Source organism: Bos indicus, chromosome 16 (assembly GCF_029378745.1).
Source record: "Bos indicus isolate NIAB-ARS_2022 breed Sahiwal x Tharparkar chromosome 16, NIAB-ARS_B.indTharparkar_mat_pri_1.0, whole genome shotgun sequence".
In the NCBI taxonomy this organism is placed as follows: Eukaryota; Metazoa; Chordata; class Mammalia; order Artiodactyla; family Bovidae; genus Bos; species Bos indicus.
In genome coordinates, this window is record NC_091775.1 from 42,526,420 (window position 1) to 42,554,268 (window position 27,849).

General features: G+C 51.7%; 1 protein-coding gene across 5 annotated transcripts; it reads right to left on the reverse strand.

Moving 5' to 3' along the window:
- Positions 1 to 278: 278 nt before the first annotated feature.
- On the reverse strand, positions 279 to 27,849 carry MFN2 (mitofusin 2). 5 transcript variants are annotated; one of them, XM_070768212.1, is made up of 20 exons: positions 27,616 to 27,849; positions 26,213 to 26,351; positions 25,736 to 25,803; positions 21,267 to 21,445; positions 17,548 to 17,683; positions 14,558 to 14,720; positions 13,794 to 13,918; positions 12,746 to 12,854; positions 12,526 to 12,633; positions 11,035 to 11,188; positions 10,798 to 10,865; positions 10,534 to 10,655; positions 8,986 to 9,112; positions 8,216 to 8,320; positions 7,846 to 7,948; positions 7,198 to 7,418; positions 6,440 to 6,595; positions 4,794 to 4,990; positions 3,626 to 3,760; positions 279 to 2,420 (listed from the first exon to the last, which is right to left on the reverse strand). In XM_070768212.1, exons 4-20 carry the CDS (start codon positions 21,439 to 21,441, stop codon positions 2,351 to 2,353), a joined length of 2,274 nt encoding a protein of 757 aa, XP_070624313.1. In that variant the 5' UTR covers positions 21,442 to 21,445; positions 25,736 to 25,803; positions 26,213 to 26,351; positions 27,616 to 27,849; the 3' UTR covers positions 279 to 2,350. The 5 variants fall into 5 exon arrangements, with proteins under 5 accessions (XP_070624313.1, XP_070624312.1, XP_070624309.1 ...); XM_070768211.1 differs by having other exon boundaries at positions 25,736 to 25,820; XM_070768208.1 differs by lacking the exon at positions 25,736 to 25,803 and having other exon boundaries at positions 27,616 to 27,848.

Below are 27,849 nucleotides of genomic sequence, written 5' to 3' on the forward strand. Positions count from 1 at the left end.
TCTGAGTCATTACTTTTTAAGTGAAAAATGAATGGTTTAGAGTTATGGTGAAATCTGTAGAGAAATCACTCTAGATTTCCTGGTTCTTAAAGATCAGTTACGCCTTTTGTTCTTCTGAGAGCATCAGATTCCTTCCAAGAGTCAGGAGGAACCCACAGGCAGGTTACAGTGGGAACTTCCCCTAAGTAAAGTTAAGGTCATTTCAAATTACAGCCTGTAGACTTTCTCATGTCAGAGAGAGTTTGCATAAGAATAAACTGAAGAGACACACAAAAACAAAGGGTTTCCAACTAGGTTTTATTTTAGTGTCCAATATTATCAGCACTGATACAGGAGTAATTCAGGCAAATTTATCACCTTAAATACATCAGAGAAAAAACTCACTGTGTCAAGCACATCTCGCACTCCAGCAAATGAACATAAAGACAGAACAAAGTTAGCAGCATTAAATTAAAGTGCTTTTTGCCACAATTCTTTCAGAGTTTCACCCTCAGTGGTATAAACTCAATTTTATTTGTTGTGTAAGAAGCTCAAAATCCCAGGGGATACATTAAAAAAAAAATTCATGTTTAGTTAAATAATTTCCCCCCACAAAGCACAAAATTCATTGGAATTGTGCAACGCTGATTTCTCTGGACATACTGTGAGGTGACCACCATCCGGGTCTGGCAAAAAGCTTGGCCATCCTCTGCTGCACAACAACCTTGGCTAAGTCCATCACTTTGTTCCACACACCAGAGTAGACTGAGGGTTTGAAGGACCAGTGGGCACCTGGAGAGCATGCCAACTGCATGATACCCGCCAGCGAGCAGAGGCCACTGAGCTGTTTCCCTGAAGTCAGAGGCGGACTCAGAAGGGCAGGACAGGCCCCACCTCTCTGCCTGAGCTTGCCTCTTTCTGGGAGAGCAGTACTGCTGGCTTCTAGGAAGCTCTCTGACCTGCCCGGCAAAGGCTGTCACCTGAAGGCTGCCTGCCCCAGACAGTTAACACCATGGAGACAGGAACCTGCCCCCACTGTGACCGGTAACAATCCCCACACTCAACATAGGAAACACTTTTCAAGATCAGCTCGAGGCCCCATGTGCCACCTGGAGGCTCTGGGGTCAGGAAGGGTGGGAGGCTGGGCGCTGGGTTCCCTGTGCTGTCTGCTGGCCGTGTGCAGCATGGCTGGCACAAGAGACTTCATCCAGAGGTCTGGTGGCCAAGGGCGGCTTGAGCCAAGGAGGGGTGAGGGGTGGGAACACATTTCTTGTGGAACCTTAAGCTGGTAGGGTGGGCTCTCGGACCCCATGAGCCCCTCCCAGAGTGAGGTCAAACAGAAGGCCCTGTTTTGTGCCCACTACTGATCCTTCAGCCGTCCTGGGTGGGGTCCACTCCCCTCAGCCTGCCGCCAAGGTCCCCATCTTCCGCCATCTTTCCTTCTACTACATCCTTTAACGATCTGGACCAAACCATCTTTCACCAATAAGAAGCCAGACTACGAGGCTAACGACCGAAAGCAGAACAAGGGACACGAGAAGGGAGGCAAGTCTCTCTCCATCATGGCACTGGCCGCCCAAGACAGCACAGACAGGACACAGCTTCCGCACACCACCTCCCTCCCGGCCACGCGCTCCAGCTGCCTCTGCGCTATCTTCCTGCCCCTCATGGCAGAAAGCCTGCCTCCGCCTAAAACCCAAGCCACACTCAGCCCACTGCCAATGTGGAAAGGCTGGTCTGGAAGGCTCTGCAAACAGACTGAAGCATGAAAGCCAAAGAACCACACTGACACAAAAGCCACAAGCCTCCTGGGACTCTCTGAATCATTCCTGGTGCAAACTGGGAAGAAAATGCAGCCTCCCCACAAAGGCGGCCTTTCTCTGCAGGGGAGCTGGGGTGCATGGTGGGCAGGTGTGTGGGAGCTGGGGTGCATGGGGGGCAAGTGTGCGGGGGTTGGCGTTAAGCGTTTGCCAGGGGCAGGGGCGGTACCTGCCTGATACCCTTAAAGGTCCAACCAGGCCTTCTGCAACACTGGCCGATCCCCAGAGTTCATCAAGCAATCAATCAGCAGCTTCTCAATCAAGAGAGCATGACAAAGCAAAGCAAAGACTGAACTCCCCAGTACCGTGCTGTCCAGACTCATTAAAAAAAAAAGTCTCCTTTAGGGGCACAAGTTGGAAGGTCTTCCTGCAACAGCAGGCAAAGGAGGGGAAAATAACTAGCGCTTCGGGGCTCAAGATGGTGGGAGACTGGGTGCTTTCGTTCTCACGGCAGCGGCAGTGGACAGGAGCTGCACGGGGGCCTGGTGGTGGCAGACCCCCCGCGCTCGCAGCACTGTCCTCCCCACAGGGGGTCCGGCTCCGGGTGCCCACTATCTGCTGGGCTGCAGGTACTGGTGGGTGAACATGTTGAGTTCGCTGTCCAACCAGCCGGCTTTATTCCTGCAGAGAAAAGGTTACCTTGTAGTGGCAAGAGCTGATAACTAGCCGTGGCGTAACCTGCCAAGCGTTCTACCGGACACCTGACTTTTATTCCTCTAGTAACCTCCGCTTCACAGACGAGGAAAATGAGGTCCAGAGGGATTAAATAACTTGCCACGGTCACACGACTCATTGGTGGTGGAAATAAACTCGGGCTTTTCTGACCCTTAAGCCCTGTGTTGGCTTCACGCTGGGCCCACCGACAAGTTCCCAAACTGTGGGGAACGCCGTGTTCTGCCTGTCAGCAAGCGGCAGTCCTCGTTGGGTTTACCCTGGCCCTGCAGGTGACGCACAGCAGAGATGCCCACCCCCAAGACCCACGCCTCGTGAGATTTCCCCTGGGGATGAGCGGTGTATCTCTAGAAAATAGGTGTCCCTGGGTAGTGGGCGGGAGTGCACGTCTGCACTGCAGGGAGGGGAAGGCCCACGGACACCCCTGGATGTAGCCCCCCTCTGTGCTGACGTCAGGGCAGGGCAGGAAGCCCCGAGTTCCCATGTGCTGATGTTATCTGGGCCTGAGCGGCCAAGAAGTCTACAGAGCACTTGTGCACGCAGCTCTGTGGCTGTGTCATGAAATCTCACTCCATCTTACAGATAAAAGCAATGAGACTTGGGGAAGCTCAGAGATTTGCCTGAATGTGAAGGCCGGGACCAGAAGCCAGCACTCCTGACTCCGGGGACCCACCCTCTCTCCAGCAACCTGCTGCCCGAAGCTCTGACTTTCAGTGGAGACTCCATGCAGACCTGGGCTCTGAGCCAGGCTCGGCCAGCCACCAGCTAGCTGGCTGGGTCCCCTGTGGGCATGGGTTTTGATAGGCCACCATCCCTGGGCTCACAGAGAAATGGTGGAAGTGAGGGGTGGGTCTAGCCCAGTGTTCCTGCTGACAACAGAGGGCAAGTAACGTGAGGAGGCTCAGAGGGTGCTGGTGTCCAGCAGGCTGGATCCTTCTACTCCCAGCTTAACCACCTACTGTGGGATCCCAGTTAAGTTACTCAACACCTCTCCAGGCCTTAGTTTTCCTTTTTATAAAGTGAAGGTGACGACAGGTCCCTGCAGGAATGTTGAAGATTCGGACAGCACATGTCAAGTGGCCGAGATATCGCATTTAAGGACGTGCCTGTCAGCTGTAACCTCACAGGACGGGTTTCCTCTGCTGCCACCTCACCTGAGCAGTTTGGCTTTGCTCTGAAGTGAATCAAGAACCTCAATTTTCTTATTCATGGCGGCGATTTCCTGCTCCAGGTTCTCCCGGGTGACGTCAACTTGCTGACACAAATGAGCAAAAGTCCCGGACAGTTCCCTGAAGGGGGAGAGGGTCAGAATCAACCAGGCTGTGTCAAGGGTAAACCAGACTCAGGGCAGGGCAGCCGCTAGCCTGCCAGTCACCTGCACCGGCCACCACCTGTCCTGGTGTGGCAGCATCTGCCCCATCTCCTGCTGAGACCATGGACGTCACAACCACCACAAATACCAGTATTACCACAGTGGGAGAACCAGGAGCACAGGGCAGGACACCCCGACCTGGACACAAGAGACCAGGATTCAGATCCCAGTTCTGCTGATCAGTCTAGTGCAAGAGCCACCTGGCTCTTGTGTGTGTCCAGCTGCTCAGTCGTCTCCAACTCTGCAATCCCACGGACTGTAGCCTGCCAGGCTCCTCTGTCCACGGGATTTCCCAAGCAAGAACACTGGAGTGGGTTGCCATGCCCTCCTCCAGGGGATCTTCCCGACCCAGGGATCAAACACACGTCTCCTGCGTCTCCTGCACTGGCAGATGGGTTCTTTATCACTAGTGCCATCTGGGAGCCCATGACTCCTCTTAAATCTCAGTTTCCTCATTTTGAAAAAGAAACTGTCAGTAAGAACACCTACTTCAAAGTGTTTGGGGGGAAAATGAAGTATTAGGTGCAGAACGCCTAGCAGAGGGCCTGCCACGTAGCAATAAAAGGCAGGCAGCCAGCACCTTCGTCACCACCACCAGATCAAGCAACCACTCCCACCTGCCCGAAGATACGCCACGAAGACTGGGCTGTGGCTTAGAACATCAAACCTATGCCCACAACTCAAGTCCTTCAAGGTAACCCGCTAAAGATGCTGCAAGTAACGCCCTTCGTATTGCCATCTTCCTTCCTGGGGGACCAGAGGCCTACTTGGTCCCAGCCCTGGACATACAGTGTCCCCAGAGGCTCCTCTCCCACTCTCAACCTCCATGTTGTCACTGCACAGCTGACGGCCAGAGTCGGATAGCTCTTGGGGCCCAGTGGTCTCCAGGTCAGGGTAGGAGGGCACCAGGGGAGCCAGCGCCAGCCCCTCAGGCTGATGGGGACACTCACTGCTGGACCTGGTGGCTGCAGTTGGAGCCGGTGTAGCTGATGATGAGCTGCAGCTTCTCACTGGCATACTCCACAAACTGGCGCTTGAAGGCCCTCTCTTTGGCCTTGGTGGTCCAGGTCAGACGCTCGTAGACATAGAGGAGGCCATAGAGGCCAAGGGAGAGGGCAATGAGTCGCCAGCCCACGGCCTTCCACACCTGCAGAAGCACAGCGGTCAGCAGGTGCAGCCCTCTGCCGTCCCACCACCCAGCTTCTTAGCTTGTTGCTGCCAGGACTTTCCCAGGAGCATCAAAAGGCCTTTGTACCTCTACTCAGAACACTCCTCTCAACATCTTCTTGGGCCCCACTGAGACCAGAAGGGGTCTCTAGATTGTTTCTAACTAGAAAATGAGGGAAACAGAGTGTGGCTCACACAACATGACTTGTGCAAAGGTGGCGGGGCCACCGCTATGGTTGTGAGCCCAAGAGGCACAGATCCAGGCACACAGACATCTTAAACAAAAATGCTAGAGTCCTCAGAAGGGACATTCCATTCTGTGACACTGATGACAAGTGGAATTCTGAGCACTGGTGCTCAGCAGATAGCTCCTTTTGAGCTGCTTTGTAACACTTTGGCGCAAGGCAGCACAGTCAGAGTCAAAGAGCTGGGGACGTGGAGCCAGAAACAGAGGCTCCAGTGCTGCCTGCCATCCTGGCTGTGTGACCCACGGCAAGTCTATTTACACCCGTTTCCTCTTGAAATAGGAATGATGGCTTCCACCCAATTCCCAAGGTGGTTTGGGTAAAATGAGACACCAATTGTAAAAGGGTTACATAACTGTCAAGTGTCAGCTTCTAAGCTAATGACCTTCTACCAGGTTACCATCTACCAAAAAAAGAACCAAAGTAGGAACTGTCTACAGGCCGGGAGGGCGGGGCCTCAGCTCCAGCCTACCCTGGCCTTCCAAGCTGAGAAGCCAACTCCCAGCAGCTTTGTCAGCTACATTCTGCCACCATTCTACAACTCAAATGAACGTCGCAGAGAGCATGTGCCCACATCATCAGGAAAATTCAAGGCACAAGGCACTCTGGCTGCAGTGTGTCTTGGGTCAAGACATGGAGAATACCCCAGTTATCAAGAAGGCAGCCTGTGACCTCAGGCCTCGGGGCAGAAGAGAGGGGCCATAAAATCACAGCTGGCAAGATGAGGGTTCACAGCCCAGCCTGGCCTCTTTCTGGCTCAAGCCCTTGCAAGTTCTGCTCTGTTTCCTCACTTATAAATGAGAAACTCCTGGTCATGCCCACCTCTCTAGAACCCGGGTTTGTCAATTTCTCAGGTTACTTCCCTACCCACAGGACTAGGCCTACAGGGGAAACAACATGGCCTTGGAGTCAGATGGGGCCAGAGCTCAAATCCAAGCTGTGTATCCTTGGCAAGCCAACTGCAGATTTTCTTCTGTAAAATGGGAACCTCAGTGTCACCTTATGTTGAATGAGACTTCCGCCCAGAAATGTACATTTCAGGGCTAAGGTTGCATGGTTCCTGAGATCACAGCAAAAAGTCATAATGGATGTAAAGTGCAGGGCTGACGCAGGGACCACCGCCAGATTGCCCCTCGGTCCCACCCACCTGCCCCCACCCTTCCTGTGCTGGGCTTGTCACTGACCACTCCTCCAACAACGAGAATGCCCATGGAGGTCCTGGACGTCAGAGAGGCGAGGCCAGTTACCATGGAAACCATGAGCTCCTCTTGGGTGAGGGAGCCCTGGGGCAGTGGGGGCATGCTGGGGTTGGCTGGGGTCAGGGGCATGGGCCGCTGCACCTGTGGAGAGAAACAGGGTGGTGCTAAGAAGAAGAAGGCAGCAAATCCCTCATTCCGTGAAACCCTCAGGAACCCTCAGGGCCAAGAGTCCAGAACAGGGACATGGGCCATGACTTCAACTTCTAAAATAGAAAATGAGCTCCACGTGTAGCAGACAAGGATTTCGGCTTCCTGACAGACCTGCCAGCCCAAAGGTAAACACCATGGATACCACAGATCATGAGCTGTGGCCACCCTGGAAGGCCTCAGCTTAGGTCCCCAAGCCTGGGACGTGGCCCAAGAGCAGCCCAGGTGACACCTCTAGAGGTACAGAGATGGGGGTTAACATCTAAACGTGAAAACGGTGGTATCTGGACAGACAGGTCATCTAGATTTAATAATTACATACCTATAAGCTTAATAAAAAAAATACAGCTTGCTTTTGTGATTTCACAAATATTAGTGCCTACAATAAAAGTAGGTTGATCTGTGGCAGAAACCTGACCGTGTTGGTGGCCCACATGCCACAGACATGACCTCCGGGAGCCCCATTTAGAACGGCTTGGGTGCCCAGGGCACAGAGTAGCCGCCCTCAATGCCCAAGGGGGAGGGACTCCGCTTGCCTGGTCACTGTAGCCCATCAAGGCCCGGCGGCTGTTCTTGGGGCCCAGGAACCGGTTCACCAGCATGGTCCACCCAAGGGAAAAGTGAAATTCAATGTCCTCCTGAAAGTCGGCACATAGCTTGTCACAGTTGAGGTCGTAGCTGAGGGAGAAACACTGCCGAGGGACCAGCATGTCCATCTGACTCCGCACAGACACAGGAAGGAGGGGTTTCAAGCCGTCTGTCGGGAACAAAGAAAGTGGGGAGAAAGCAGAGCAGCTCAGCCCTGTGCCTCGCCAGTGCTGAGCCTCACCACACCTGCTGCTGGCAAGGATGCCGGCAGTGCGACCAAGAAACCAGGCCGGGATGAGCCGGCCTATGGGTGGGGTACGCAGACTGAGGCTCCATACCCGTTACTATGTGGATTTAAGGAGCAGGCCAAGCTCTCAGCCTCTGCTAGTCCCATGTGGTAACACAAGACGCCCCCTCCCCTGCTCACCCCTAGTCTATGCGTGGAATGAACTCACAACACATGTCCAGAACCTCAAGGTATGGAGCTGACTCATCACAAAAGAGGGGAGATAAGGAAAGGTCATTAGTTCTGCAGGCTGGCCTGAAACTGATCTCGGGCAGCCCAGAGCCCCGGTCCTGAGCCCTGTGGTACTGACCAATCATCTCCTGCTGCATGGTCTGCAGGGAGCTGGTGATGGCCGTGGAGCAGCGGTCTGACATGTTTCGGCCCAGTCCTTCCTCTATGTGGCGGTGCAGCTCCTGCAGCCAGAAGAGAGGGAAAAGGAAGCGGCACCTTCCGCCAGTGTTCCCTCCAGGGAGCCCAGGGCGAGGCAGACAGAGGCTGGCCAGCCCAGGCCCAGCAGGTGACAGTGGTAGGCAGGTGGAGTGAAGCCTGGGGCTCAAGTGGCTGAGGGGCCCTGACTCAGACCAGCATGGGCTGAATCCCTGTCTCTCGGTGACTCCATCCATAGCCAACAGGAAATATGGGGAGCCCCTGCCCAGAGCACCTGCCACTTAATGACTCACATTCTTGTAAACCTTGAGGACCACGGGGGAAGGGTGGAAGTCCATCTGGTACTCGTCCACCAACACAGAGAGGCGCCGGATCTCCTCGGCCATTGCAGTTGACACCTGCAGCAAAGGAAGTGTGCTGGTGAGGGAACGTGGTTCAACTCCACAGCACCAGGAGAGTCTAACAGGCTCTAAGAGACTGGATCTGCCTCCCTGCAAACCTGCAGTGTCCACAGATGGTCTACAGAATTAAAGCTTTTGAATTCAGGGGTATTAGAGATTGGCTGACTGAAACTCATCTAAGTTGTGGAGGAGGCGGCCCAGAAGAGGAGGACTTGCCCAGGGTCACACGATGGAACAGCAAACCCCAAGAGGCACGACGTTCTTGAATCAGGGCTATGGCTTCCTCCTGGAAGGCTGAGAAGTCCTGGAGGAATAGGATGTCTGTGTTTTCACTTTTCGAGTGCCTGGCCTCTGCCTGCCTGCTAAGTCGCTTCAGTCGTGTCCGACTCTGTGTGACCCTATAGATGTCAGCCGACCAGGCTCCCCTGTCCCTGGGATCCTCCAGGCAAGAACACTGGAGTGGGTTGCCATTTCCTTCTCCAATGCATGAAAGTGAAAAGTGAAAGTGAAGTCGCTCAGTTGTGTCCGACTCCTGGCGACCCCGTGGACTGCAGCCTACCAGGCTCCTCCACCCATGGGATTCTCCAGGCAAGAGTACTGGAGTGGGGTGCCATTGCCTTAAGTCCAAATCTCCCCAGTGTCCTTCCTTCTCCACTTCTCACCTGCCTCTCGACTTCCTCTGTAATCTGCTTAATTCTCAGTTTGTAGTCTTGCGCCAAGAGCTCCAGCTGCTTGTCAATAAACCTCAGCCGCTCCTGTCGCTCTTCACGTGTTTCCAGGCAGTAGACCCTGAGAAAAAGAGCCCTTGTTACCCAACTAAGCCAAGGAACAAGAGGGGGCGCCGGGAAGTCTGTGGGCCCCGGCTGTGATCCTGGCATTCCATGCACACCCGTGGAGGCCTGCTCTTCCCCTTCCCAGGCAGGAGGGAGAGACGGTGCCAACAATGCTCTTAAGTTTTCCGAATTTGGAGGATGTGGTGGTGACAGATGGGAGGGTGCTTTTTCAGGAACTTTAGAACAAGTTCTGCCATTCATATAGAAAAAAGTCCACTAGTAAACAAAAGAGAAAAAGAGGTACAACACTACCCAGAAGCCTGGCCCAAATCACCAAGTCTGAAGTACGGATCAGGGTCGGGGAATGGGAGTTCCAGCATATACTGCTGGTGGGACCACAGACAGGGCCAGATGTTTCAGAAAGCCATGGGTAAAACTGGGTAAAGCTGAAATGCATACACCCCAAGACGGAACACTCCACCTTCTCTAGCAGATGCACACTAGGGGATACATAAACTGATGTCCACAGCAGCAGGGTCTACAACAGTAAAATAATGAAATCTAAAGATCAATCTACAGGAAACTGAGAACTGCTCTTTCAACGAAAACTCCTAACCTCCAACTACAGGCATCAACAAGGACAGAGGAAAAAACAATGCTGAGTGAAAAGCAAAGCCAGGTGCTGCATGCTCCCGTACCTGTACATCTGAAACACACGCAGAGCAATACCGTGCATTCTTCAGGATTTACATAAAAAGTTCTTTTTAATGAATGACAGGACTACACACCAAATTCATGATGGCAGTTACCTCTGAGGAGCAGGCAGAGGGACACTGGGGCAGGGACTGAAGAATCAAAGGGTATTCAACAGTTTTTTTCTGTGTTTTATTTGTTATATTCTGACAATAAAACAAATACTGTCAATTGTGGGCAATGGAAACAAGGTATATTATTCTCTGTACTTTCTCATATATTTTAATCTCTCAAAAAAAAAGTATGTTTTAATTCTCTTTTTAAGGTGTATTTGGCCATGCTGCACAGCATGTGGGATCTGAATTCCCTGCCAGGGATAGAACCTGCGTCTCCTGCAGTGGAAGCTCGGAGTCCTAACCAGTGGACCACCAGGGCAGTCCCCAAAAAAGGTATTTTGAAGAAGTGCTTTCTGTTTCTGGCTCTGAGAATGGCTGTAGTGCTAGGCATAGCACTGGACCAAGGCTGCCAGCTCAGACTTTCAGGGAAGCTCACTGCACAGACCCTGCAGGACAGACAGATGCTCCACAACCTCCTCACTGGCTGCTCCTTGTGGCTCGAACGTGGCCTGGTGGAAACCGTGAGACCCTGCTCTGCCAGCTGAGCTCTGGCCCTGGGCCCAGCCTCAGACGAGGGTGAGGTAGTCATGGCTGCGCTCCCTCTGCCAGTCTGCTCCCGGGCTCTTACCGCTGCTCCTGTGCTGCAATGTGCAGAGAGTCCATGATGAGGCGGACGGCCTCCGCGATCTGCTTGGCCCGGACCGTGTGCTGCTCAAACTTGGTCTTCACAGCCGACTGGGAGATGCACTCCTGGAACAGACAAGAGGTGCCAAAGGAGGCAGAGGCCACTAGCCAAGAGCCAGGCTCAGGCATTCAATTGCCAGGGAAGTGGCTGGGGAGTGCCAAGGAGGCACAGAATCTCCAGACAACAGGATCAAAGGCTCATGCTCACCTCAAATCTCCTCTCAAAATTCTGAAACTCAAACATCCTCACTTGAAAGCCTTCTGCAAGAGCGCCCCCTAGGAGAAGTGCACCACATTAGTCCAGAGATAACTCAGGCAGCCAAGAGCTTCTCACCCAGGGTTCCTCTCACCACCTCATTCTCACAACTATTTTTACCGGCTGACTTAGCACAAGACCCACTGTCTCAAGCGTCAGGGAAAAGCAAGAAGATGATTCCATCATCACCTCCTTCGGGCATGCCCTGGGCCTTCTGGATCCTAGCGTTGAGCACCTCTTTGGCAGACACGAAGAAGATGCGGTCTCCAGCCTGGCCCCGATCCACCACGCCCAGCTCATCCACCAGGAAGCTGGTGCAGCGCTCCATGTGCTGCCGCCGCACCTGGAGCCCAAGCAGACAGGTATTATATGACCAAGTGGGGTGTGAGGGGGCCCTCCTGAAGGAGCCCATGGCCCCCGGTGGCCTCTTTTCTAGGAGTACAGGTAATCTAGTCACGTGGCTCAGGATTCGGAAGGTATCAATACACATGCAGTGATCATTTCCCACCATCTGTCCTCCAGCCACCGGGCCCCCCAGATCCCAAGTCACAGGGTTCCATGGGGTGCAGCCTGTCCAAGACACCTGAGGCATCAACAAGCAGAAATGTTTACACATGCCCCAAACTGCCTTGTTAAGAGCCTACAAAAGCCTCCCTTTGGTGCCCCAGAAGGAAAGGAAGCTGGGGGTCAAGAAACCCACACCTGTGAGGGGGCAGGGAGGAAGGCTCAAGAGGGAGTTGATATATGTATGATAATGGATGACTTTGTTTATAGCAGAAACCAATACAACATTGTAAAACAATTTTCCCCCCATTAGAAATATATTAAAAAAAAAACAAACACAGAAATCCACACCTGGACTCTGTACTGACAAGCTGAGTCCTCCCTGGCCTTGTTTATTGAATGAGAGGGCGCCACCCCAAAATCCTTCCTTGCTCTGAAGCCGTAGGGCTCCACTGCTGGAACTTCAAAGTGACAACAAGCCTCGGGTGGACACCTTCCACATGCCAGGCCTTTGCTCAAGGTGAACAGATCTCATCCTCTGCACAACTCCATCTGTTACACCCAGCCCACAGGTTAGGATTTACCTGGGTTAGTTGGGTAGGTTAGGGAGTTTATCAGTCACACTGACCAGCATCTGCTGACTACACAGTTGATCATCGCCCCATAGCACCTGTGACTCCTTTTTCTTTCATGTTACCCATACAAAGTAAAGCATTCTGAGCTGTAAGAACCAATTATTCTTTGCTCTTCTTGTAAGCTTCTTTCCTGGATGCCTTTCAAAGCTACGCCTCTGACTCATTCTTCAAGAACTAAGGAGAGCCCTGGTCCCAAGCAAGGGCTCGGCTAATGTGGTGTGGAGGCCTCTCAGCATGGAGAAAAGCCTTCTGAAGATTAGAGGGGAAGGGGATACACATATACATACAGCGGATCCACTCTGTTGTGCAGCAGAAACTAACACAACACTGTAAAGCAGTTACACTCCAAAAAAAAAAGAGGAGAGGGGTCCAGGGAAGTGAATGGGAGAAGTGAAGCGGTCCCATAGTGACCCCAAACACCTCATGAGACAACTTTGGTGATGAAATTCATTCAGGCACGCGGCCAGGGAGAGCACGCAGAGAATCTAGGTAGATGCATGGGGTGGCATTCCTCAAGTTGCTGAGTAAAAGAGGCGCCCACCTCCTCCATGTACTCAGGCTCCGAAGCAGAGGCATCCCAGCGGTTGTTCAGGATGAAGATGTTTGGGCGGGACAGGCGCTCGCTCACCTTGTGGAAGAATTGCTTTTCCTGGATGAGGGGAAAAACCTCAGTGAAGGAGGGGCTGTGCCAGCCAAGGCCCTGCTGGCCCGCCTGCTCGGCTGGATCTTGGGAGTGTGGGGAAAGGGAGAGAATGGGTTACCGTCTGCATCAGGGTGGACTCCGAGTTGGCCACCAGCACAAACACGTCGGCGTCCAGGCAAAACTTGTCAATCCAGCTGTCTAGCTCTGTGGTGACATCGATGCCAGGGCTGGAGGTGACAGGGGTAAACCATCATCAGACCCGGGGCCCTATTCTTCCTGCTCTGAACAGACCTGAGGCAGCAGGCAAAGGAAGAGAAAGCTACAGAGGAGAGGGAAATCGCCCTTCCTGGAGGGATTCTTACTTTTCATCTCATGTCCTTCCAGACTGTCTGAAAATGTGTTTTTTGTCATATGCATCTATCACTCACATAAAAACCTAAAGATCTGTAATTTGACTTTGTGCATGCACGTGTGCATGCTAAGTCGCTTCAGTTGTGCCCGACTCTTTGTGACCCCATGGACTAACTGTAGCCCGCCAGGCTCCTCTGTCCACGGGATTCTCTAGGCAAGAATACTGGAGTAGGTTGCCAGGCCCTCCTCCAGGCGATCTTCCCAACCCAGGGATCAAACCTGCATCTCCTACACTGGCAGGCAGGTTCTTTACCCATGGGAAGCCCCTGCATTTCACTTTGCGGGTATACAATCAAGGTGAAGTGCTACATTTATCTGAGTCCAGCAAGCACCCTCATAGCAAATTTCTTGGTATAGTTATAGCCTGTTCACAAAGCAGGAGCAAAGTGTTGCCTTGAGAAAAATAAAACGCAACAGGGACCTCATCAAGAACAAGCTCCACCCTCTCCTCCAATAAACATACTGACATTGGGTTGAGGCCAAGAACCTTCCCCAGTTTCGAGCATCCTTCCTATCCCTCTTTACAGACCATCACTGGGAGATCTTCAGGGCCCTGATGCCTGCCAAGATGATACAATAACCAGACCCTGAAGGAAATCCACGAGGCTGGAAGATGTGGTTAAGCTGGTTTAAAAAGTAATATACTTCAGCAGAGCAACAACATGACTTTGGGGACACTGGCCTGGAGGACCCAGAAATGGAAACCCCGGGGCCCTCCCCGTCTGTACCTCCTGGGGAGGCACCTGCCCTCCTACCTGTCCATCAGCACCAGGTCATCCTTGAGAAGCGGACACTTGGAGTTGGGCCACATCACACTCACCAGGCTGCCAGCATGCAGCTGTTCGTCCTGGTGAAGGGCATGAGCCAGCTGGTTCACCGTCTGATGGGGGTGGAGGCAGAAGATAATCAGGGTCAAGGAAGAGCCTCAGGGCTGGAGACCAGTGCAGCCTAGCCCCAGGATAGTGGCCTGGACCACAGGCCAATATGCTACCCCTCTTTCATTTCATGCATACAAAGTCAAGAATTGGGAGCTGCTAGCAAGAACCAACTATCCTTAACTCTTCCGTTAAGTTTCTTTCTTGGATGTTGCTCTGCATTAATTAATTCTTTATGAACCAAAACGAGCATCTGGTCCCAACCCAAAGTGTAGCTGGCTCTCAGAAAAATGAAAGCACGCGAGCCCTGAGCTGAAACATTGGAATCAGAGAGCAAACGCAGGGATTGCTCTCTGGCAACACCCCCAAGAACAAGGCATACACACTCTGCATTGCAAAGAGAAAAGGCCTGCCCAGCAATTCACAAGGACTGTGAATTCCAGACTCCAAAACCTCCCTGAAGCTCTCACACTCCCTAAACAGCCTGGCTAGGACAGGGCTTCCCAAACTCCACTACAGGGACACTGCCCCCTCCTTAGAGGCGCCTTGGGTCCAGACACAACAGACCCACTGGTTGGTCTCAGCCTAGACTTGACCCACCAGTGTGACTAGGGCCAAAAGCCAGACCGGCAGGGCCCCCTCACCTTGACACTCCTCTTCTCCTCTGAGCCCTCTGTGAGGAGGAAGGCCTCGTGGCCATCTGTGCCCTCCACCCGCAGGAAGCAGTTGGTGGTGTGGCCGATCCCGGAGGGCAGCACTTTGTCCCAGAGCATGGCATTGATCACGGTGCTCTTCCCGTTGCTCGTCCTACAAGGAAACCCACTGAAGCTACCACCATCTGCATCTCAGGTTGTCACTAAGAAGGGACGGCCTGGAAGTCCAAAGCCTTGTCCTCTATAGTGACATCAGTGCCCACACAGGCAGAGTGGGTGCTCTGTGCTTAGGAAAATAGACGGACAACCCCGGTGGCCTGTACAGGTGACGTGCCCTGGTTCATCATGGTAAACCAACTACAAGGGGCTCCCGTGGCGTGATGCCAGCATGCAGACACTACCTGCCTTTGAGTGAGCCCCCTCAACATGAGGCTCTCAGCATCATGCAGGAGACCACCTGTCTGACTCGGAAGACTAACCCACTTCTCCTCTTCTACCAGAAGCCACTGACTCACCCCAAGCTGTCTTCCTCTGTCTAAGTGACCTCAGCTGAATGACCCTGAAGTTTTTCTACAGAAGGCCAATTTTGTTGCTTTTCTCACACCAGGTTCCTCTCAAACATGAAGCCCCACCCGTCACTCCCCGCTGATAAGGGCCTGCTCTAGGGTAGATTATGGTAGCATTCTGCATGCCACCCCCTTTTCTGCCTTCTTTTTCTTTAAAACAGCTCCACTCCGCAAACTCATCAGCTCCAGCTCACCAAAGCCAGGGTCACAGTTCTGAGGCGAGGATGAAAAATGACAACCCAGAAGGCTGAAGGACACCCCAAGGTGATGAGGGGCAGAGGGGCAGCGTGCCTATTCCTCAGGCTACCACTGTGTGCAAAGCATCCAACCTATCTGAGACCTTTTTTTTCCCCTGTGCTGTGCTTAGTTGCTCCATCGTGTCTGACTCTTTGCAACCTATACTGGGCTTTAATTTTTTAAAGGTGGTTTAAGAAGAAATATATTTGGTCTTTGTCCCCAGTTCCTGGCAATTCCTTAGAATTTCCTGAGGGATAGGAGTGTCCCTAGTTACTCATAAGGAGCCCCTACTGAGCATACCTGTTTACACTCATGAAGTGACTAAGGTGGGGCCCCCACACAGCCTCAGGATGGGCTGATCACCAGAAAGACCAAGTGATCAGAGGGTTGGGACTTGCAGCCCCACCCACTAAACGTCCAGGAAAAGGAAGGAGGGGGGCTCTGTAGATTAAGCCCCATCGATCTGTTGAACAGTGAGATCTGATGAGCTTCAGGGTGGAAGGCAGTGTGCCCTACTTCACAGGGACACAGCTCCCCCGCTCAGGACCCTCCCAGACCTCGCCCTGTGCACCTCTTCATCTGTATCCCTCACAATATCCTTTATAACAAGCCAGTAAACCTAAGTGCATGCTGCTCAAGCAGATTAAACTCAAGGAGGAGGTTGTGGGAACCTCTGATTTATAGCCAGTCGATCAGAAGCACAGGTGTCCGAATGGCATCTGAAGTGGGCTATCTGGGTACCAAGTTCTTATCCTATAGGGTCTGCCACCTCCTGGTAGAATGTCAGAACCAAGTTCACTGTGCAGGACACCAGTCAGTGCCCACTGAGAACTGGAGAAGAATTCCCTGGCACTGTAGGAAACATTCCAGAGGTGCCTACTTGACCTCAAAGCATAACAAAGAGATCTGAGGGCTAAAAGTATAAAACGTTTAGAAGAAAACATAGGGGGGAAGCCTCATGACGCTGGAATTGGCAGTTTCTCAGACATGATGTCAACAGTATAAACAAAGAAAAGTATAAATAAATTGGACTATATCAAAATAAAAAACTGTGCATCACAGGACACAGTCAACAGAAAGGTAACTGACAAAATGGAAGAAAACATTTACAAATCATATATCTGATAAGGAAATTCAGGATTCCTACAACTTGAAAAACACACAAAAAAATCACAAAACAACTACAAAAACTCCCAAACAATTTAAAAGTAGGCAAAGGACCTGAACAGACATTTCTCCAAGGAAGATATACAAGTGGCCAACAAACACATGAAAAGATGCTCAATATCTCTAAGCATTAGGGAATGCAAAGCAAAACCGTAAAAGCTACTAACTCACACCCATTAGGATGGCTACTGCCATAAAAAAAAAAAAAAAAACAATAAGTAAGTATTGGAAGGATGCAGAAAAACTGGAACCCTTGTGCACTGCTGGTGGGAATTAAAATGGTACAGTCGCTATGGAAAACCATATGGTGGGCAGCTTCTCAAAAACTCAAAAACGGAATGATCATATGGTCCATCAGTTCCACTTCTGGGTATGTATCCAAAAGAAGTGAAAGCACGGTCTCAAACAGGTATTTGTTCACAGCAGCACTGCTCACAGTAATCAGAAAGGGACGGCAACAAGTGTCCATCGGGGATGAATGGATAAACAAGATATGGAATATACATGCAATGAAATATTGTTCAGCCTTAAAAACGAAGGGAATTCTGACAAATGCAATGATATGGATGATTCTGGAGGCTATTACACTGACTGAAATAAGCCAGTCACAAAAAGACGTGATTTCACTTATATGAGGTTCCCAGAGTCAGCAAATTCATAGACAGAAAGTAAAGGGGTGGTTAACAGCCAGTGGGGGAGAAGGGACCAGGAAATGTTACTTAACGGTAAGTTTCCATTTTCCAGGGGAAGTTCTGGAGACTGGTGGTGGTAACAGCTGCGTAACAATATGAATGTATTTAACAAAATGGAACTGTACACTTAAGAAAAGTTGCAATAGGAAATTTTGTTATGTCTACTTTACCACTGCTAAATATAAAAAAATTAAAGGGAGAGCGCCGAATTCTGTGGTGTGCTGCCTGCTTCCCTGCCTTGGGGTGGTCGGATCCAGCACAAAGAGCATGCCTCCCTCCCAGCTGGGAAGAAAGAAGGCATGAGGACTTCGAGACTCACCGGCCGAAAAAAGCCACCTTCATGTGCCGCCGGGCCAGCACCTCGCTGATGCCCCTCACTTTGGACAGGTAACCTTTGACGTCCAGAACCTGTTCTTCTGTCGTAACTGGGTCCAGTTCTGCATTCCTGTAGGTTTCTGCAGGTGCAGATTGAAAACAGTTCAGCCCACCGTCAGAGTTTCAGAGTTCCAGAGTCCTAGTCTGGATGGCGGAACCCACCCCCGCAGGACCCTGTTCTCCAACTGGAGGTCCAGACTCCTGTGGGCCCCAGTGCAATAAAGACTGCTGGGTTCCAGTGCAAATGTTGGCTCTTACCTCTTCCTGGGTTTGTGACCTCAGGCAAATGAACATTCCTGGGTCTTAATTTCCTTAGGCTTAAAACAGAGATAACAACAGCACCTACTTCATGTGGCTGGAGAGAGGATTAACTGAATTAAAATACAGAAGTGCCAAGAATGGGGCAGGTATCTGATGAAGATGCAAATGTTGACTGCCATCATTTACTTATATATTCGTACTTAAGGTACACTTACCAAGTTCTCAGTATATGCCAGGCACTGTTCTGGTCAAACACAGCCTCGTTTAATGTACCCATCAGAGCTACCAGACAGTGGGGTCAGGGCTGAGTCTGGGTCACTGTGCACCTTCCCGAGGCCCTGCCTGACCTGGCCCCACTCACCGCTCCAGCTGCGTCTCGGGCACCTCTGCCTTGCCTGCTGCCTCACCACATTCCCACACTGACCACCGCTCCAGGCTTTGCTTGGTGCTTCCTCACCCCAGCCCTCCAAAGAACTAACACACCACCTTGGGGTGCTCTGGCTCATTCTCACTTAGCCTGCCCTGATCCCACCAACGTGAGTCAGGTCCTCCTGGCTTGCGTCCCCGCGGCAGCCTGGACTTCTTGCATCTTAGCCCTTGTCTCAGCATAGGGTAACCGCCCCACTCACCTGTGTGCATCAGCTACCACACGCGGGCCCAGCTGTCTGACTCCCACACCCCATGTTCAGCAGGTGCACAGTGTTTGCTAAGTGAACAGATCCTGGGATCACTGCACTCCTTTTCCCCAGGGCCCTTGCCACATGGCTGGATAACACCTTATGACAGATGGGAGCAACTGAGAAAGACCCTGTCCCCTTCCCATCCAGCACTTGCGCCAGGAAGATCCTGAGCTGGCTGGACTGCAGACGTGTCCGCCCTCAGCACAGCCTGGCTGCCATGGACTGAATGTTTATGTGCCCCATGTGATGACAGTGTGATGGTACAGCTGACCCTTGAACAATGCGGGGGTTGGGGGTGCCAATCCTTCGAACAAAAATCAGCATGTAATTTAGTCAGCTTCTGTATGCACAGCCCTTCTGTATCCACAGTCTGCATCCACGGATTCAACCATGGATTGTGTACTATTGCAGTACTTACTATTGGAAGAAAACCATGTATAAGTGGATCTGTGAAACTGAAACTCATGTTATTTGAGGGTCAACTGTACATAGAGATGGAGCCTCATGCCTGGGGTTAGTGTCCTTATAAAGGAAAACCTGAGAACTAGCCAGCCCCTTCTGCTATGTGATTACATGAGCTGCTATGTGAGAGCTCGAAGCCAGGCCTCCAGACACCAGATCTGCTGCTGCCTTGGTCTTGGGCTTTCCAGCCTCCCAAAACTGTGAGAAATAAATTTGGGTTGTTTACAAGCCACCCAGTCTATGGTATTTCTGTTACAGCCGCCCAAACAGACTAAGGCACTTATGAACCACTGGGCTGACAGGTCCCAGCCTTGCGAACAGTCCCATTGCACCCAGAGCACACCAGGTGCATTTCAGAGCCGCCCAGTGAGTTTCCCCTACAGCTGGTGCCAATGAGGCCTCCCCATGTCCACTGGTCACCCCTTCTCAGACCATCGACATTCTTCCCTTAAGTGGGCACATGGGTGTAGCTTTTGGAATGTGCGCCAGAGGAAGCTGGCTCTCCAGCCTGTGACTAGAGAAAGAAAATTTTAAAGAAAAAGCCATCAGCTGACAAGCTCTTACTACTGCCCTTTAGAGAACAGTCCCAGGCAGTAGCCTTCCCCTCCCCTGGCCGGGACGATCCCAAATACATCTCAGGATCACCCCAGTGCTTTTCCCTCCCTGGAGGCCCACCAGTATGAGAGGCCTCCTGTTTTCACAAAAAGAGAAATCAAAACACCCATTCCTGATGCCATTGCACAAACATCTTCATTATGAACCAGGGTGTTCATCCACAGAACCATGGGAGTGAGTCAGAGCATCACAGAGGGTTAGTTTTGGCTCCGGGGGGAACAGCGGCCTGGTCTGTCCCATCTCTGCACACCAGAACTACTGCTAAAGAACAGATACTAGACTGGAATCATTTCAACTACCAATCCTACACCCTTGAAATTCAGATCTTTAAACTCAACAAATTCTCTGGGAACACCTTTCCTGCATTAAGCACCATGCTGAGGGCAGGGCATGAAGAGTCCCTGCTTAGTCTGTTTAGGTTGGTCTCACAAAACACCACGACTGGGAGGCTTAGACACAACAGAAGTGTGTTGCTCGCAGTGCTGGTGGCTGGAATTCTTGGATCAGGGTGCCAGCCTGGTGAGGTGAGAGCCCTCTTCCAGGTGGGAGACTTCTAGTCATATCCTCATGTGGCAGAAGAGGCGAGGGAGCTTTATGGGGTCTCTCTGATAAGAGCACTAATCTCACTCACAAGGGCTCCACCCTCATGACATAACCCCTCCCCAAGGCCCCGCCTCCTAACACCATCACAGTGGGCCTGAGGATTCCAACACGTGAACACAGAGGGACGAACGTTCAGACTCCAGTACTGGGACTACTTCCTTTCTTTCGAGGGAGCCTAAAGGAGCAGCCTGACATGTCAGCCAACCAAAAGCCAATTTGCTCTAGGGGAAGGCACCAAGCAGAGAGCGGCGTGTCCCCGAGGCATTCCCACTAAACTTCTAGGGCTCTGCAGATTAGAATTAGGAACCCCCACCCCCGGTCCCCCCTAAGCTCCTCTTTCACAGATGAGGAAACCAAGGCCAAGGAAAATTCAGTTCCTGGCTGTTCACTGATAACTCCAGGGCCTGGAGCCAAGGTGTGCCTTCTAGACAGTCTGAGAAGACAGTAGCTGGAGTTGGTGCTCAGACTGAGTAGGGCCTTGGGAACCAGCCCTTCTCTGCTGACAGAATGAGGATTAAGGTTGGGCTCAAATTAGTAACTAGAGGAAAAGGTGCCAGTGATGCAAGTCTTATTCAAAGTCCTGGTATCTAAAAATATCAGAGAGAGAATACCCTGGCCAGGAACAACCAACACCCAGACACAGGGTGGGGGACTGGTGGCAGCCAGGCTGGGCCAAGGAAAACACCTGGACTTTGGAGTTAAGAGACGCCAAGGTACAGTCCACTGTGTCACTTACAAGGTATCAACGACTCTCAGAACCTCAGTCTGCTTGTCCCTCAGGTGAGGATACGATTCACCCACCCCTTATGATTAAGCGGAGCAGAATCTGTACAATTCTCAAGGATGAGTCCTGTGTTTCCCTGGCCCAGCCTCCCTGGAGCCCAGTTTCACGTGATTCCAGGAGCAGAGTACCACTGAAGGTGACAACCCACCTGGGCGTGAGCTCGTCAAGGGCAGGGCTGTACCTCCCTGTCCCCAATTCTGCCCCCTAAATACTGAGGCTGACAGGAGCGGGCTTGGCTGAGCAGGGTGCCCGTCTCACCTTCCAGGAAGGTGGCGCTCTCCTGGATGTAGGCCCCCAGCTGCTCAAAAATGCCATTGATCTTCTTCTTGGCGGTGACAAAGTGCTTGAGCGGGGAAGCATTCACTTCAGCCATGTGTCTCTTATCCTTCTTGACTGTGACGATGGAGTTGCATCGAGAGAAGAGCAGGGACATCGCGCTGCGAGAGAGAAGACATGTGAGCGAACCCAGGGACCTTTTGCTGGGGTGCAGAAGAGTGCGAGCCGCAGGGGCACTGGGCCTGGCTCACAGGCCCATCCAGAACATGGGCCCTCCAGGACCAGATTGCAGACAGCGAGATCAGAGCCAGCATCTCAAGGCTAGGAAGGGACCGCCTGGGCCCATCTTCCTATCACACAGTGTGGGCACCCAGGGTCCGGACCTCGGGTCCAGTTCTGGTTGTTCCCTGCTGGGTGAACAAGGACAGGCCTGCCTCACCCACCTCAGAGAAAGATGGGGGAACCACAAGGCAACATACAGAGATGTCCTCCTCTGAATTTTCGCCAGAAAAGAATGACAGAGATCGCACTTATTTCCTATACATCACCCCCTGAGAAAAGGCACTGAATACTCAGAGCAGTGAAAGCAAAGTGATGTTCAAGGTCAGGCGCTTCCACCACCCTCCTTGGCCACTCTGCTGCCCAGTGCTGATGGCCCTAAATCCTATCAGGTTTTGTTTCTTTGTTTTTATTTTTGCCTTGGTTGCCAGTAGGGAGGATGGCAAGGAGGGCTGATCCTCAAATGAACGCAGTCTACTTCTACAATTTATACTTGTAAATGTTTACTGTTGTCTTTTCCTTATAAATGTGTCTACTGTAGAAAATGTGGGAACTAAAGGGAAAAAAGTCCACAACCTCACAGTTCTACAACAGGCACTATTACAGTTGCTTATCACCCCAGTCTGTTTTTGTGTGGTAGCTCTTTTGCTCTTACTCAATCCTCAGTCACATGCACATCTTTGTGGCCTATTTTTTGTTTTTGTTTTTTCACATGGCCATAACAAGTTAGGGGCCATGAGGCTTAACTCCAGAGTCCTAGAGATCTTTACTCAAAGTCAAAAGAGGCAGACAGACTAGAGAAGCTGGTCCCCAGATGCAGCTGGCAGTCCCTGAACCAAAGTTCCTCAGAGTCCCCACCACGCACAGTGCCATTTCTTCAGCAGAGCCCTCAAAACCCTGGCAAGTCCCAGGAAAAAGGCCTTTCCAAGGATAAAGGGTGGTGTGCACAGCTGTGTACGCCTGGATATGCCCTCCTCAACACTCAGCAGTTCCCTGTCGGTCCCTGCCTCCCCTGCCACCCTAATCACAGTGCCACCAGCTCTCCACCCGACCCGGCACGCGCTCTATCTGGGAGATGACAGGGTACTGCCTAGGAATGAACCTACAGAGAAACTGCCAAAGCGTGCTGAACCAGCTCCTGAGAAGCAGAAAAAAAACAAACATTCCTAATAACTGAAAACTGGCCCTTAGGAACTAACCATCCCAAAGAGCGAGGAGAAAGAGAGACCCACAGGGAAATGGGAACCCACATGTTTTATCTAAACCTACAAGTTATTTTTCAATGTTCAAGATTTCTGGAAAAAATGAGAGAGAAGTGACTGTGTGTCTATTTCTGCCTTCCTCCTTCGGAATATACCACAGCTGCGAGATTTTCTCAGCATGGTGCCTACTTTCAAGGGCGTGAGTAAGAAAGACAGGGACTTCCCTGGTGGTCCAGTGCTTAAGAATCTGTCTTGCAATGCAGGGGACGCAGGTTCAATCTGGTTGGGGAACTTCGATCCCACGTGCCACAGAGCAACTTAGCCCACGGCTGCAACTAGAGAGTCCCAGCACTGCAATGAAGGATCCTGCATGACACACCCAAGATCCCACTGCTGCAACTAAGACCTGATGCAGCCAAATAAACAAATAATTGTCAAAAAAAAAAAAGGAAGAAAGACAGCAGATAGAGCTTCCCTGGTGGCTCAGCAGTAAAGAATCCACCAGCCAACGCAGGAGACAGGGTTCTATCCCTGGTTCTGGAAGATCCAACATGCTAAGAAGCAACTAAGCCCGTGCTCCGCAACTACTGAGCCAGAGCTCAGGAGCTGTAACAACTGAAGCCCTCGAGCCCTACAGCCTGTGCCCTGTGACAAGAGAAGCCACAGTAATGAGAAGCCCAAGCGCCACAACTAGAGTAGTTCCCACTCGCTGCAACTAGAGAAAAGCTATTACACAGAAAAGAAGACCCAGCACAGCCAAAACTAAATAAATAAATAGAATTAAGAAATGAAAGACAGCATCGCTCCAAGAAGGGGAAGAAAATGCCACTGGCTCCTCCAAAGCAGAAACGGAGAGTACACTGCTATCAGGCTTCCTGTGGCCCAGCAGGAAAGACCCTTAGAGACATAGGGGATACATGTAAGCAGAAGAGAAAGTCACCGGAAGGAGAACAGGGTCTCACAAGGTAGCTGGCACTGCAGATGAAATTCTGGAATCAGAGAGAGCTGGGTTCAAATTGTGATTGTGCTGTTTCTGGGCTGTTTAAACCTCAGAGCCTTAGAGTTGTCATGTGTACAAACGAGATATCACGCAGAGTCCGTGAGAAGATGAAAGATGATATGGCACAAGCTCAAAGGTAGTTTTACATACTATCAAACAGCAACAGTAATAAACTCTACCAGCAAGATCACAGGACTCCCCCTGGAATAGGCAGCCTTCGGGAGTGAGCAGACGCAATTCCACCACCAGCACACCCACAGCCACCCCATGGCTGCCACAGGGATCGAGGCACAGGTCTGCTCAGGGGTGAGGCTCAGCAGTGCCCCGCCCCAGAAGTGACTTGCTTGCAGGCAGCAAGTTCCCAGATATCAGCGGGGCTTTTAGGAGCAGGCGTTTTCAAGTTCTGCTCATTCTTTGCAAGCCCAAAGGATATGACACCAGAGGCATTAGTGTTCAGTAAGTGCAAGATTCAACAGCATGCCCGTGAGTTAGAGCCGAGTGCTCCAAGGTCACCTGGTCTGCCCAGATGGCAGCCCGTCCAGGGGCTGCCCAGCGTTCACGTCCCCTGCCTGCAGCTGCAACCTGAACCTCCCAGGTGCACCCTACCAGCAACCCCTCCAAGCTAATTTCTCTGCCCTTATTCATGCCTGAGTTGAGAGTCTATGTTTGTGTTACACATGCTGCTTTCAGCCAGGAATCCTCTGCCCTTATTCATTCATTTGGCCTATGCTCCCTGTCCTTCTAGACCCAACTCTAGTGTCACCTCCTCCATGAAGCCTTCCTTGACATCTGCATGGAGCCCACGCAACCTTACCAGACTTTCAGGATTTTTTTAATCACACTTTCTCACCATCTAATTTGTGAACTTCTAGAAAGCCAGCCTCTGATACAGAGCAATGACCTCCTTCCATTTCTACTTTCCTCCTCCACAACCGTGAGACATGGTTTGAGTTAGCGAGTGCCCCTAAAGGGAATTACCTTCCTACCCTTCTAAACCTGGGATACATGTATTTACTTTTCTCTTACAAAGCAGCCTTTGGTGAAGCATCTGTTTCTTAGTATTTGGAGTTCAATGAGTCAAGAGAGTTGATCAAATCCGTCAGATTCCAGGATGTAATCCTTCCCAAGAGAGAGCTGGGCACACGTATGTGCACAAATGGACCACAGCTGCAAATGTACACAAACTCCAAGGCTGGGTCCCGCCCTCCTGGGCTCCACCAGCTGGCTTCCTAGGCTTTCAGAGTTGGGGGAAGCAGCTGGTTCCTGATCCTCCTCTGGAAAGCCCCGATAGCCCCTACTTCACCACAGGGCTCACAGCAGGCATGCGGAGCCGGTCCCCCAGGCGCAGCTGGGCCAGAGTCAAGCTCCAGTATCAGCTATCCACCAAGTGGCACGAAGCAAGCTGTTGTGACCGCCTCAAAGTGCTTCCCGAGGTCATGGTTTCAGAGCGTTAACACTAGCATTTTCCGAAGTGCAGCCCACAAAACTCTAATGCAGCCAATGTTCCATACACACAGGGCTCCATAGTAGAATCAATTTGTAAAACACTACATTCTACAGTCTCCCCCTGCACTGTAGCACACGAGCACAACAAAGACTGTGGGAAGGCAGGCTTGCTGTAACGACTCTCACTTCACTGTATTTAATGCTGCATTTCACAAACTTAGCTGAAGAAAACCTTCTTCTACATAACAGGAGAAGGATCATACTTTGGGAAAAGCCTCATTCATCCCAGTAGTCTCCTTCTCTCATGACAAAAAAGTGCTGGGGGCATAGTAGTAACAGATACTAAACTAAAAGCAATTCTAAAATGCTACTAGCACTCGCAGGGACTGAAAAGCTCAGCCTCAACCTGGGCTATTAGTGGAGGAGGATTAGGTGCCGTGGGTGCAGGGACAGCAGCCACAAAATTCACTCCCAGGTGTGTTTGGATCCCAAGCACAGTCCCTGAGTCCACACCACCTCCTTACCCAGTTTCATGCACAGCGACTCCTAGCAGGGAAAATAAAATGGATCCACAGATCGTCTGCTGGTACAACTGGAACAGAGGAAAAGCTGAGAAATTCAAACAAAAGAGTATACACAGTAAAGAGGCAGAGGAGACTCTTAGAAGAACTGTGATAAGGAGCCAGTGACCCAACTTCCGGCGGGCAGAGAAGGGGACAGAGGAGCCAGCACAGCAGAGAACAAATGAGGGAGATAGAGACTCGTTCTTCAGGCAGCCCAGAGATCCCAGCCATTTTCTTAACTGTCAACCTTTAAATGGGCTTTCTTGGCAACCAGTAAAATCATGTGAAAGGAGACAGTTTTTTCCAACACAGGTTGGAAAGATCCAGCCCTGTTCAAGAGAACCCTGTCCAAGAGATTCAGCGCTAGATGGCCAGCAGAGTACACCCCTTTCCACTCCACACAATTCCAGGCTGCCAGATGTCTTGGCCACCACTTACTTTTCCGATGGTGAGAGACTTTCACAGGGTAGGCATCATGAACACGGGCTGGGTCAAAAAGAGGAAAAGAATTTGAGTTCTTCTTCCTCCTGTCTCAGGTTGAAGATGGCTACTGAATGACTCCGCCAATTCTGAGTTACTAGAAAAGCAAAGAGACAGGTCAGCAGGCAGGGGGAAAAATGGTGCCAAACAAGTCTAATTAGGTTTAAAAAGCCAAACAAACTCATCCCCGAGGGAAGTTTACTCACTGAGGTACTGGGGTGGTATGTGAGGAAGTGCCCTGGGGAAAAACAACCCACGGGTTCAGGGTCAAGCCTGGATGCGCACAAACATGTGTTCAGCCTTGTGCTGGTGACAAGCAGGGACTCTAGTAAAAGCACATCCAGAGGGACCACAGGAGAGGGCAAAACCAGTTCAAGGACTAGGCTTGAGGGCTGTGGCACTGAGGACTAGAGACCGGAAGGTGGAGTTGAGACAGAGAAGTGGAACTTACTGAAGGCCCCGATCTGTCAGATGCTGTAAGATGTCTTACTTAACTCTCAATTCCACAGTGCAAAGACAGGCTTGGAATATTTAAAGATTTATGAACTGCGAGTTAAGAGGCCAAGCTTGGAACTGAGATATGGCCTCCCTCCCATTGACTGCAAGCCTCACTTGTTTTCAGTTATGTGGAGGGGCCTCACCTGACTCTTGGGGATGGCAAGGGTGACAGTTACAGCCCTTTCTAGGAGGAGAGAAAGAGAACAGATAGAGAAATTAAAGAAATAGGGCAATCAAGGCTTACAACAGATGGAAATGGGAATCGGCAGTTTTGGCTTCAAGCGTCCAAGCAGCTATTTATGTACATTTTCTGTCTGCCTTGTGTGTGTGTGTGCACGTGTGTGCAGGCATGTGTGTGCACATATGTGTGCGTGCGTGCTGGCGCTAGAGTTAGCGATGGATAAAAAACAGCCCCTGCCATCAACGGAGCTTACCGTCCACCCACAAGCCAAACAAGTACAGCGACAACTGTGCCAGGGCAGTAAGTGCCCAAACTGAGGCGCCTACGATGATGAATATGGGCACCTATCATGTGCTGAATAAATGCTGGCAAATATAGAGAACTGGACAAGAAATGGGGAAAGGGCAAGAATAGAATCTAGCGGGGAAGGGTGAGAAAGCGGGAAAAGTGGAGTGACAAGAAGCCTCAGGAGACCCCACCCCCAAGTCCCGAACCCCGAGTCCCGCCCCCTCCTCCAAGGGCCGCGGAGGGCCCGGCGGCGAAGCGGGAGCGTGGGCACGCCCGCCCGCCCGGATCCTGAGCCTTCGGGAACCCGGCGTCCCACCGGCCCACGCTGGGGTATCCAGGACTCGCCTTGTTGGGCCGGGTCGGGCCCCACCACCCGACACACTCGCCCTCTCACCTTCACCTTCCTAGCCTCCCAGCGGCCATCATACCCCCGACGTCACCAACGAGCGCCACTCCCGGCAGAGGCGAAAGGAGGAGGGAGGGCGAGCGCGTCACCAGCCGTCGCAAGTTCGCCGTTCTGGTCCCGGTGAGTCGGTGGACTCCGAGCTCAGCGAGTTCCACCCTACTAACCCTTATGGGTCAGGGGTCAGGTGGCTCAGCTCCAGGAGAGGCGCCTCGGCGCCCTTAT

Excerpts from the sequence above, each read along its gene's own strand:
- MFN2 (XM_070768212.1), bottom strand. The coding sequence starts at position 21,441 with ATGTCCCTGCTCTTCTCTCGATGCAACTCCATCGTCACAGTCAAGAAG. Across the intron at positions 7,419-7,845 it reads CATGCAGCAGGAGATGATTG|ACGGCTTGAAACCCCTCCTT; the intron begins GTCAGTACCACA and ends TGTTCCCGACAG. Across the intron at positions 4,991-6,439 it reads TTCTCGTTGTTGGAGGAGTG|GTGTGGAAGGCCGTGGGCTG; the intron begins GTCAGTGACAAG and ends GTGCTTCTGCAG.